The sequence below is a fragment of the Solea senegalensis genome, linkage group LG20 (genome assembly GCF_019176455.1).
Source record: "Solea senegalensis isolate Sse05_10M linkage group LG20, IFAPA_SoseM_1, whole genome shotgun sequence".
Classification (NCBI taxonomy): Eukaryota; Metazoa; Chordata; class Actinopteri; order Pleuronectiformes; family Soleidae; genus Solea; species Solea senegalensis.
The window spans coordinates 12,889,512-12,901,511 of NC_058039.1; the positions used below are offsets into that span (position 1 = coordinate 12,889,512).

Sequence of the window (12,000 nt, forward strand, 5' to 3'; positions counted from 1 at the left end):
GCGTGAACAAAGATAATAACCAGTCTGAGCTCTTTGTTCATCTGTGACAGGTTATTGTTGCACTGGATGTGATGAGCTTGACTGTATAAGAGATACAAACCTGTAGGAACACATTCTTTCTTAATGGGCCCTTCAATCTTAAAGCTGTAGTATGTAGCTTTTGAAGAGACCAAACATCTGTTAATTAACATTTTCTGAGGCATGATTATCTGAAGCAAGATTATCCGAAACATGTGATAAGGATGTTCAAAGAGAATTTTAGGTTAAGGAATTCAACCCAGCTCTCTGAAACATGGGGGACCCAAATAAATAAATGTAGAACATGCTGTAGGCTCATATCTCAAGCACTTCCATACACATGTTTGAATTATCACATCCTCTTGTCCTCATTCTCTGCACGGCAGCACTGACACTTGAGTTTCCTGGACCATCCGTGTGAAATAACAACGCCCGCACTCACTGTTGTTGCGCGGAGACATGCAGTACAGGTGAGTCGTCGTGGACGCCTCCCTGTCGACGTCACACTCCTCGTCGCAGACGGTCACGGCGGACGTTTGCGGGTCGAAGCCGGAGCCCTGGACGGCGAGACGAGCTCCGCCGCCGAAACTGCCTGAGAAGCAGATTACAGGGGAGATTAGATTAAATCCATTTTTTCTAAAATAAGCAACAACGAGAGACAGTATAATATATATTTTATGCCCTAAATATCTGGAACAATCTCCCATAAGAGTCCACTGTGTCTAAGTAAAAAATGAATTACTATCATGAATTATTACTATCACTGCTGCACTGTAAGTGCAACTTTTGGTCTCTTTTAATCTCCTTTCTTTCTTTTACCTCTCTCTTTAAAAAAAAAAATAAAAAATTTATATATTTTATAGTAAAGCACTTTGAAATGCCTTGTTGTTGAAATGTGCTACATAAACAAACTTGACTTGCCTTACACTAAAGTTTTACTTTACTGTATTTTTGCCTGCATCAAAACAGTTTGTATACTTCCATATTCTAATTATACTACAATATCTTTTGTTGGTATTGTTGTGAAATTTCCCTTCGTAGGTTTTAGAATTTGTGGCCCTTTTAGATTTTATTAGGTTTTCCATTAAGTTACAATGTAAAATCCCCTTTTCCCTCCTTTTACTACCTTTATAAGGCTTGTAGCTTTGGATGTTGCTCCTTGGCCCTTAATTTAGATTTCTGACTGACAGAATACTTGAGTCAAAAGAATACTTAATTATCCTCTACATTTGCCGTAACATAATTATTCTTCCTGGATGATACGTGGGAGTGTAAAGTGTGACCCAAAGAAAATAAAAGTGTATCTCTGCTCACCCTCGTTGGGAAGCACGCTGCTGAGCGTCAGCTCGTACGTGAACGTGGCGCTCGACTGGGCGTAACCTTTGACGTGGTGGTGCAGCATGACGCCGTAGGTCCCGCCCGGGTTTTCTCCTGCCGTGCACTGGAGCTGTGTGTCAGAGAGTGTGGGCGACACCAGGCAGGGCACGTCGTTTATGGAGACGGACACAAGCAGCGGGTCGGTGCCAAATCCTGAACCCGTCAGTGTGATCAGTGAACTGCTCGGCCCTGTGGGACATTAAACAGGTGGAAGAGACGTATAGAGCAGGGTGTGAATGGGTGGGAATGTGGTACAAGAAAAGTGTTGTCCCTCTGCTGATTTAAATAGTATGAATGCATGAATGGGAGGATGATGTTTACCTGTGGTGGGACTGATGGAGCTGATGATGGGAGTGTGCTCTGCAGAGTAGTTGAAGTAGAGAGCAGGATACGCCACAGAGAATACCTGGATGTTGACCGCCGCCTGTCCCTCACTGTTTGGCGGCGTCTGACAGTGAAGAAGAGCCGCCGTCATATTCTCAATCTTGCATTCTTTGCCGCCAACCATAACGCTGGTGTTTCCTGGAGCGAAGCCGTTTCCTGTGATGACGAGCGGGGTTCCTCCTGCCAGGCTGCCCACGCTGGGGGTCAGGGCAGCTTGGGGAGTGCTGGTCAAGGTGAGGTCACCGGACGCAAGGCCTTTGCTTCTCACGATCACCGTGACCGAGTGGTCACCTGCAGGCAGAGCGGTTACTTGGACGGAAATGGTGTCGTTGGTGGAGGCGGTAACTTCCAGCTCGATGCTGCTGGCAAAAACTGCCGTGTCTTCCACACTGCTGCTGAAGCCTGTGCCAGAGATGGTCACAGTCGTGGCATCGCTGATGCTGTCTGGGGAAATGTTGGTGATGGTGGGAGTGACGGAGGACGAGTACTCGAAGGAGCAGGTGGAGTTACAGGAGCTTTGGATCTGGCTCTTGTGGAAGATGACGTCGCCGCTGTGCGGCTGGGAGGGAGCAGTGTCGCAAACGATGCTGGTGTAGCTGACAGACACGAGGGCACAGGACACGCTCGCTACCGTCACCTGTGTTTCAGAGAAGCCGGAGCCTTGGATGGAGAGCCTGGTGTGGCCCGTGGTGCTGCCAATCTGGGGCGAGACTGAGTCGATGACGGGCAGAACAACAAAGCGGCGTTCGAGCTCGTTCGCCACGGCGATAACGGCGCTGCCCAGGTTGTTGATTTTGACGGCTACAGGGTGAGCAAGACCCACGGGAAGTTCACTGTCGGCACCGAGGCGGCAGTAGATCGCAGTCAAGGAGCTGTTGATCACCTGACAGGTCTGATCACCAACCGTCACCTGTAGGACACACAGAGGAACCGCGTAAGACAGTGACACACAAAACAGTGTGTTTCTGTGGTTTTCCTTTTTTTTTCTTTTTACACTGAAATGTCTTCAGAGTTATGAGTATTTAACAAACCACCACTGACCTCCACAGCACAGGCAGTGTCGCTGAGGCCGCTGCCCTGGATGTGGATGACCTGGTGATATGATCCCTGGTTGGGAGAGATGGAGTGAACTGTCGGGGTGGCGCAGGAAGAGGTGGTGAAAGAAAGACCACCTGAAGTTGTGTTGGACGGACAATCTGGGGTCACGACGCACCCTGGAGCTTCCCTGACAGTACGAGGTGAACCTGAAGAGGAGACATTAGATCAGTGGACTCTTTATGAACACTGCAGTGCATGAGTTCACATAATGCTGATTTAAGCTCCACTTCTGTCAGCTCCACGTGACTGTGTTTCTCAGTATAGCAGTGTTTTGTTTTTGTGTCTGTGGAGACACAGAATGATGTGCTTTACGTCGCGGCTGACGGAAGCAGAATAGCTACGCTAGAAAAATGAGACGGCAGTGGAAATTTAGGAAGTAGTTCTCTGAAACATGAGTGATATGTTGCAATAGAACGTTGGTGACAGGAGTTGCATACTGGAGCTTTAACACGATCTTTTCTTGTCATGTCTCAGAGTTTCATATTGAGTGTGGGATAAAATCCTCATCTGTACATTTACCTCCCATGCGTTGTCTGGCTTCTACTCCTCCCACGCTGACGGACAGAGCGCCGCTTGTCGCTTCCCGCGCTTCCACCTTCACGACTCCCTGCAGCGACTTGGCATTGTTGCTGTCTACGTAGCCACTGCTGTAATAGTAGACGCCCGGGGCGGTGAAGCGGTAGCTGAAAACCCCTGAGGAAAAAAAAGAGAGGCTGAGATTATGACACATGGAACGTATTTGTGTGAAATTAGGACTAAATGGAAAAAAACGTCAAAAGATGAGACAGAAACACATTATTTTAAGGCCTCCACTTATTTAGTGACTTCATTGATTACAAAACTGTTTGTAGTTATATATAAATAATCCAATCACAAGTAATATTTTTTATTAGCTGGTTATTTATATATCTATTCATTCATTTAAATCTGAAAACCTCCACTTATGGAGACAAAACTGAATAAAAATTGAGAAAAGCTTGATTTTTTTTAAAAGTTACTTTACATTGTCACAGATCAAGTTTTTAATCTTTAAACTATACTTTTCTATATATCTTTCCTATACTGTCTGTGTATATATTTAGCTAAATAATTATATCCGTATCATGTGTGTTGTTTCAGCTATTTAACTATGTAATATTATACACCTAATCCACTGTATTTTCCACCACAATATAGTTTTTTTGTTTTAAATTATAAGTGTGTTTTATGGGATTATATTTCTTTTATATTTATTCTGTTTATTGTTATGGTGCTGAATCAGAAATTCCTAGTCACTCTTACTGTGTAAATGTACAATTCAAATCTTGAATCACATGCAGTCATCTTCCTCTTAATATGTCATAATCCCACAGTTTCACTCCATAAACATCCATGTAATCCCATTAAAAATCCACACAATGAGCATGATTTACTGACAATAAGTGTAGAACATCTGAAGGACGGAATAATCTCAGTTTTTTTATAGTTCTGTCTAGGGTTTGTGTGTTATTTTTATTTTATTTTTTTTATTTACCTTCGCTTGTTCCCATGGTTCCGCTGGTGAATGGGCCTCCTTCGTACATGACGCCACTCGGGTTGGAAACAGAGAAGACCCGGTAATTGACGTTCTGGAAGGCCGGAGCCTCCCACTTCCACTTCACCGTGTCTCCAACAAACACTGTGCGAGAGACAGGACTCCATGCAAATCCTGTTCCATAAGCTGGAACACACACACATATGTAAAGTTAAGACTTATCTGTACATGTAACTACTAACTGAAAACACCACGCCATTAACGCAGCATTACAAAAGCAGAAAACACAACAAGGAGGTGAAATGTAGACGTACTGATGTGCGTCCCCTGGTTGGTGACAGTGTGGCTCTTCTCCCCTGACTGGAGGACACACTGCAGCTCATTGGCCGAGGACGTGTCCACTTCACACTTGTTGTCCCCTGTCACACCACAAAGAAACACAGAACACAATGTTTCCCAGACTTTTTTTAAAACTCTTTTATTTTGATAGTCCACTGTTGACTCTCTATTAGTAATCAACAAAGTTGGAAAGTAAAGAAGTACATTTACTTATGTTACTGTAATTGAGTAGGTTTTTTTTGTGTACTTGTACTTATTAAAGAAATTCTTAAAATGTGTTATTTTACTTTTACTTAAGTATATATTTTTTGGAAGTACTCTACTTTGCTACTATTACTACTTATACAAGCACAGGAAACTTTGGTAATGAATAATGAGGACAGGTGAATAATGAGGATGGGTGAATGACGAGGACAGGTGAATAATGAAGACAGATGAATGATGAGAACAGGTGAATAATGAAGACAGATGAATGATGAGGGAAGTGAATGATGAGGACAGGTGAACGTGAGGACAGGTGAATGATAAGGACAGGTGAACGGTGAGGACAGGTGAACGATGAGGACAGGTGAATGATGATGAGGACTTGTGTCTCCACTGGCTTCTCACATCAAACATGAATTTGGTATAGTATTCCATTGTTGTTCCATTAATTGCTGTGGTAATAACACATGTTGTGTCATCCTTGTGTGTGTGTGTGTGTGTGTGTTACTCACCAACAGAGACTTTGTTGTCCATTGTGTTGTTGCTGAAACCAGAGCCAGAAATAGTCAATCTGGTTCTTCCCATTAAGGAACCAACCAGTGGAGAGATGCTGTGGATCTCTAGGACGTATTCAATACTGGCATTCAGGCCGTCGCTGTGCAACAAGTAACAGAAAGAGAGAAAAAAGGAGTCAAATTCAGTTGCAAATCACAAGTTTAACGAATTAATAATGTTAAAAATTGACTTTAGTGAATTAATCCTGCGCTACATTTCAATATAAATAACAAGGGACATTTTAGACACATGAAGTTTATGTAATTTTGTCTCAGTGTTAAAGTTTTTAAAGTTTTTTTTAAAGTATATATTTGAACAATCCCCACCCTTACAGTTTTTCGTGTGCGTGTTCTTTAGTACTTCCAAAGCATGGAAATGTTACCTCATCTTGGTGTAGCCATTATTTCCAACCTGTACTTCCACCTTGTGCAGACCCGGGGGCAGCACGGGCAGATGACAGGTGATGACTGTTGACGTCCACTGCACAATTTTGCACTCCTCTCTGCCGACAAATACCACGGTGTCATTGGCGTCGACTCCCAGGTTTGATCCTTGCACGGTCAGAATGCGTTCACCTGCGCGAATAGACGAAAGACAAAACAAAATACATCAAAAGATCAGACTATTCTAAATATTCACTTTATTCTTTTAAAAAACGTGGACGTTTCTGGATTGTTTTCTGTAATTACGCAGAGAGGTGCGTAAATTATCTTCAGGCCACAACCTGAAGGGAAAAATGTTAAGAAGGTAAAAGCTCTGAGTGACATGTATATCAGTAATGTCTATATATACAGTACATTATTGAAAGATTATTTTCATATATAGGGGTGTAGTGGCTCAGTGGTTAAGACCGGTACCCTGTGTGCGAAAGACATCATGGTCGCAAGTTCGACTCCACCCCTGGCTGATTGTATTCAATTCCATTGTAAGTCGCTTTGGATAAAAGCATCTGCTAAATGACATGTACTGTAATGTAATGTAATATATTTCACATATGTGATGAAAAATAGCTTGCGCGTCAATAGTTTTCAGTGGACAGATGAGAGTTCTACTGACTTCAGTTTACACTTATTCTTATAATTTATTAATCTGTCGGATTGATCTTGTTTGAGCCATAACATGTCAGAAACTGTTGAATTTTTTTTCCAAAACCTGGATATGATGATGTTCTCAAATGTTTTGTTTGGTCCACAAACCAAAATGAATCCGTTTAAATGATTTCTTTGTGATATGGAGCAAAAAAACAGAAAATATTCAGAATGAGAAAGCTGAAAAACTGTTGTTAATTGTTAATTAACCTTAATGAACAGATTACATTGTCCCCATTGAACTCAAGCTTTGGTTTAAATAAACCATGTGAGTTTACAATACTGATAACAGTTAATTCATAAAAACAAATTTCAAACCAACAAACAACCACAAATACAGAAAACCAAGGTCATTTTAAGAGTGACGCAATTTCTCTTTTCAGTTAGACAGTTTTATTGTGGTTATTTTTGAGTCGTTAATTTAGGTGAAGTTAAGTCATTAAATAAAGACTGGACTCACCGAACACTGTGGTGGTTTGAGGACTCAGATTTGAGACCTGGGACGTGAGTGCCATGTCGTAAGTGAAGAGGGCACTGGGTGTTTGACTCATGTTTCCCATCATCACTGTCACCATCTTGGATCCCGCAGCTCTCTGACATAAGTCAAACAAGAGTTTCATCATTATATCACTGATTTAAAATAATAAAAAAAAATATTTAAGGGATTATAGATGCTTATTTGAAAATGTGGTTCTTTACAACTTGTGCTCAGGTGAAGACATGAACAAAAACATGAATAAATCACAAACCTACTCTTGTGAGCAAGTTGCTCACGCTGAATTTAAACAGCAACATTTTGCCACATTGAACTACTTATTTAATATATATAGCTTATTTACGGCAATATTTGCAAATTAAAAAACACATAAAAAACATAATCTAAATCTAAAATCATGCTAAACTTAGTTAACTTAAAATGTAAAATGTAATTGTTTCAATATTAAATCTAAATATTTGAATCATAATGTTACACCGACAGGTTAAAGGTTAAAAATAATATTAAAGGATTAATAAGTCAAAATGTGAAATGTTAAGGATAAATGTCAATGTTAATTGTTATATCTAAATGTTAATTATAATATCTAAATGTTAAACATTAAATCTAAATGTTACACAGACAGGTTAAAGGTTAATCCAAAATATTAAATGATAAATAAAGTGAAAAGTGAAATATAAATAATAATTGTATTTGTTAAATCTAAATGTTACACCTACAAGTTAAAATCTAAATGTGTAAAATAGGTAAATGAGTCACATGTCTACTCAAGCCACGCCCCCCCACCTCATGTCCGCTGCTCATAGATTGGTGTTGATAGATAATACAGGGTCATGATCACTTACCGCTGGCGTTCTGCATTTTATCTCCGTGTCAGTGGCGTCGACCACTGTGCACTCCTCGCCATCAACGGTAACCGTGGCATTCTGGTTGAAGCCGAAACCTTCCACCGTCAGCAGTGTTCCACCTGAGGTCAGAAGGTGACAGTTACTGCCGCTGTATGTTAAAATGATGTGTACTCACCCTTTTTAAAAGAGACTTTCAACGACAGGGTTATGCTTGTTTTTTGACAGATTGAGCAGTGACGTACCCGCCAAGCTTCCAGACAGCGGCGAGAACGAGGAAACGATGAGCTGGTAGGTGAAGTGGAGGATGTTATCGTCCACGTAGCGTGCGTTACCCAGAGAGGGGAAGCTCACTGACACAGGGACGATGCCGGCAGTGGCTGGGCCCAGCCTGCACACCTGAGTGGTCGCTGAAATACGAGTCACAACAGTCACATCCTTTCATTTCATTTTTTAAATCTGCTTCATATCACTTTTAACAACAATCTCTTTCCTTTTACCTGTGAATGATTCAACCTGGCACGGGGCCTTTCCCACCATGACGGTGGCATTTTCACTGCTGAAGCCAGTTCCAGTGACAGTGAGCAGCGTCCCGAGGCCATTCGATCCTAAACATAAGAGCAATGTTATGGAATTAGATATGAGCCCATGCTATGATACAGAACTGCTTCAATATCAAACAAGAGTAAAAATAACTTTTGTCTCTATTTCATCCTCAGATTTTATTTGTTTTGCAAGTCTGTCATAATCCTCTTGTGTGGGGCGGGGTCATCAATGGCACGACCCAATTGGGCGAATTGGGAGTTTAAGAGACCACCAACTTTCCTCAAATGTGACAGAATTGCAAATTAAAAAAAACAAAACACATAAGTATTTTACAAGTGGAAATTCTTACTTTTGAGTGAGCTTTATTTTCTCTCAAATTCATAGGTTTTGTTTGACAATGAAGAAATTTTGCCTAATGTTTTTGCCATAAATCTAATTCTACTGGATACTTGAAATATGTGTTATTCTCACAACTATTTCTATCTTTTTAAATCTCTTTTCTAGTTCTCCTTTCCGTTTGAGACACTGCGAGTTTGGGTGAGATGTTGTTGTCTACTCATATGTTTTAAGTATTTTATGTTTTTATTTATTTGTTATTTGTTTGTTTTACATCTGTTTATTTATTCAACTACTGTACAGCACGTTGGTCACCTGCTGTTGTTTTTTTTAAATGTGCTTTATAAATAAATTTGATTTTATATTTTGCATATTAACATGATTTTTAACTAGCTAAAGCAGTCAATTGAGAAAAAAAAAGTAACCAAGATTGATGTTTTAGGATCATTTAATACTGAAATGTAAAGTGCTTTAAATTATTGTGTTTGAGTACTAGGAATGGGAATTTGAATATTTAGTGGTATTATTCGTCAAATATTTAAATACTTGAATATTCTAGAATTCAGCACATTAGCTAACAAGATGCATTCAAAGACCCTGGTAAATGTCACCACTTCTGCAAACATTAGCTACATTCTTGCTGCCTCTGCCAGATTGTGGTAATAGATGTACCACAAATCAGGAGTAATTGGAGTAGAAAAAGGTTATTATGATAAATGCAGTCATTGATAAAGAATTTGTTTTGTCTTTTTTTTGTCTTTGTCTTTTTGTACATCTGTAAATCAGCCAGTGTTGCCTAATGCTGAGTAATATTTAAGATAGTCACCTTGAGACGGGCTGATTCCAGTCACAACCGGTGTCTGCTCATCAGACCACACAAAGCTACAGTCGCCCGTACACTTGGAGGGAAGGCCATTGATGAGAACCTCCACCTGCGAGGAACATAAGAACGAGACATGACAGCGCGTAAAGCCGTGACAATAACCATTATTGTGGAATTATAAAGAGCTTGTATGTGTCAGCCTTGTCAAAACAAAGCAGCTATTAAGTCAGACTAATTCCTCCCCCTGAGGCACCGATGAAAAACAAGCAGACAAAAATAAAACTAGTTCAGCAGGATTTTTGAGCAGGCACAATCCAACAGCAAGCTTGACAGGTAAAATATAGCGACACCAATTGAAATCACTCTCGTACCTGTGGTTTAGTTTCCCAGACACGGAAGAAATCGCCCGTCAGGCTGCGTATGAACGTTCCACCCCGTTTCTTTTCTTTGGCAAAAACAACTCCATTGCTGCCAACAATGGACGTGCTGTCAATCTGTAATGACAACAAGCAATAATATAGTGGACTCGGTGCCAAACGTGCTGTGGTTACAGTAGCTACAGTATGAGTAAGATAACATACAGCCTTAAACACAGGACCTTTCCGCAAAATTAAATATTAAAACACGATAAAATTCCATAAGGGAAAAATTCACTGAATGTCTATGATGAAGTGTATTTTGTCAGACCTGGAACAGAGGGTGGTCTCCGGGATTTGTGAGCCACTCAACCCTCCACTTGGGTTTTCTGCAGGTTCCCTGCCACTGGACTTTGAGTTGTCCCATCCCTGCGATTCCCTCCAGAGCATATTTCAGGTCTGTCTCGCTGATGTCCACTGACAGACCTGGGGACGAGAAGCAGTCGTGTTTAAACACCTCTCTGCTCAAATATCTCAAATAAATGTGGATTTACTCCACAACAGTCTTTAAAAACGAGTTTTTGTGAGTTAAATGTGATTGCTGTTTCTCTGGATTATATATATAATGTATTTTCCACTTCCAATAATATGAAAAGTAATTGCTGATGTCTAATGTCTTGCAATGTATGTGATTAGACGAGATCATGATTAATTAATCGAAAAGAGCGTGATCGTTGTTTGTTGCTCAAACATGTTTTCGTAGAAGCTGACAGCAGTAAGAAAGAAAGAAATAAGTAAATAAATAAGTATGTATATGTGTAAGTAAATGAATGAAGTGATTGTGAGTCAGTGACAGACAGGAGGAGGAGCTGAAGGTTTGTAAGTAAGAGTATGATGAAAACTCTGGAAGCTCCCCACACAAACACAGGTGTTTCTGTCATTGACAACTAACCAACACTGATTAAATGGTTTAAAGGTTTAGTAAACGGCAGCAAGAGCAGTAGTTCTTTTTGTTTTGCAATTCAAATACAACACGGTATCACATGTTTAGTGTGTGTGACCTTCAGCTCGGCCTCCATAAATCTCCACATCAAAGGTTCCGGTCAGAGCGGGTGAGGCTCTGTGAGGGCGAGTGACGGTGACGGTGGCGTTCTTGTACTCGACCATCTCCTGACCGCTGTTTGTCACCTTTAATGTCAGACAAAGAAGAAAAGAGTTACAACATGTACTTAAAACCTTAAAGTACTGTTAAATTGTATGTCTCAATTTTCTACTTAGGGAATCAATTTTATTTGTTTTAAAGTGTGTGTTTTTTTAGACATAATCACCGTTCAAAAAAAGTGTAGGGAAATTTGTTCTTTTCAGTATCTGCATTAATTTTATGACAGTATTATTAAGAAATAAAGTGAGATTAACACTAAAACATAATCCCAATTACAAAGAAAGAGAAAAAGAAACAAATTATTAAAAACATTTTACATACTTTTGTATTCATGTTGTCTGTATTGTTTTAACCTAATCTTGTATTTTAATTATTGATTTTTACTTTTTTTTAAATGTTATTAGTTGGTCCTCATAAAAAGCTCCACAGAGGCTAAATTACTTTTTAAAGCATAACGTGTAAAGTAATACAAACACTTGCAGAATGGAGACTTAATTTAAATCAATCACAGCAGTTTGTAAGTCACCAAGCCCTCTCCGCTAAGAATCATTATCAAGGTAAATTGCCGTTCAACTGAGTATGAGCTACTTTAAAAAAGATTTTAAACAGAACTGTACATAATCTGGGCGGTGCTGAGGGTTTGATTTCTGGCCTCTGGCTTGTCTGGGTTTTATTTCTCAAGACACAGAACAGAAGCCAAGTAGATTAGGGAATCCACATTGTTGCTTCATGTTTCTCTGACTGTGGCAGGGAGAGGACTCGTCTCCTCCCATAGACTCTTTCTCACCCTCAAGACATCTTTCTTTCAAGCGTTTCACATTTCAACAGACACTTCCTCTCCGTGTGTTTGTGTGCAACAA

General features: G+C 40.2%; 1 protein-coding gene across 1 annotated transcript in view; it reads right to left on the reverse strand.

Moving 5' to 3' along the window:
• The window catches only part of pkhd1l1.1 (PKHD1 like 1, tandem duplicate 1), a 44,084-nt gene that overhangs the window by 20,810 nt on the left and 11,274 nt on the right, over positions 1–12,000 (reverse strand). The window contains exons 25-41 of the mRNA XM_044053214.1: positions 11,040–11,166; positions 10,310–10,464; positions 9,994–10,116; positions 9,626–9,731; positions 8,418–8,525; positions 8,163–8,327; positions 7,918–8,039; positions 7,037–7,169; positions 5,871–6,063; positions 5,446–5,588; positions 4,705–4,809; positions 4,391–4,576; positions 3,397–3,570; positions 2,821–3,023; positions 1,717–2,689; positions 1,333–1,584; positions 461–610 (exon numbers count right to left, since the gene is read on the reverse strand). Of these exons, the coding sequence (XP_043909149.1) occupies positions 461–610; positions 1,333–1,584; positions 1,717–2,689; positions 2,821–3,023; positions 3,397–3,570; positions 4,391–4,576; positions 4,705–4,809; positions 5,446–5,588; positions 5,871–6,063; positions 7,037–7,169; positions 7,918–8,039; positions 8,163–8,327; positions 8,418–8,525; positions 9,626–9,731; positions 9,994–10,116; positions 10,310–10,464; positions 11,040–11,166 (3,418 nt within the window). The remainder of the gene's footprint in view (positions 1–460; positions 611–1,332; positions 1,585–1,716; positions 2,690–2,820; positions 3,024–3,396; positions 3,571–4,390; positions 4,577–4,704; positions 4,810–5,445; positions 5,589–5,870; positions 6,064–7,036; positions 7,170–7,917; positions 8,040–8,162; positions 8,328–8,417; positions 8,526–9,625; positions 9,732–9,993; positions 10,117–10,309; positions 10,465–11,039; positions 11,167–12,000) is intronic.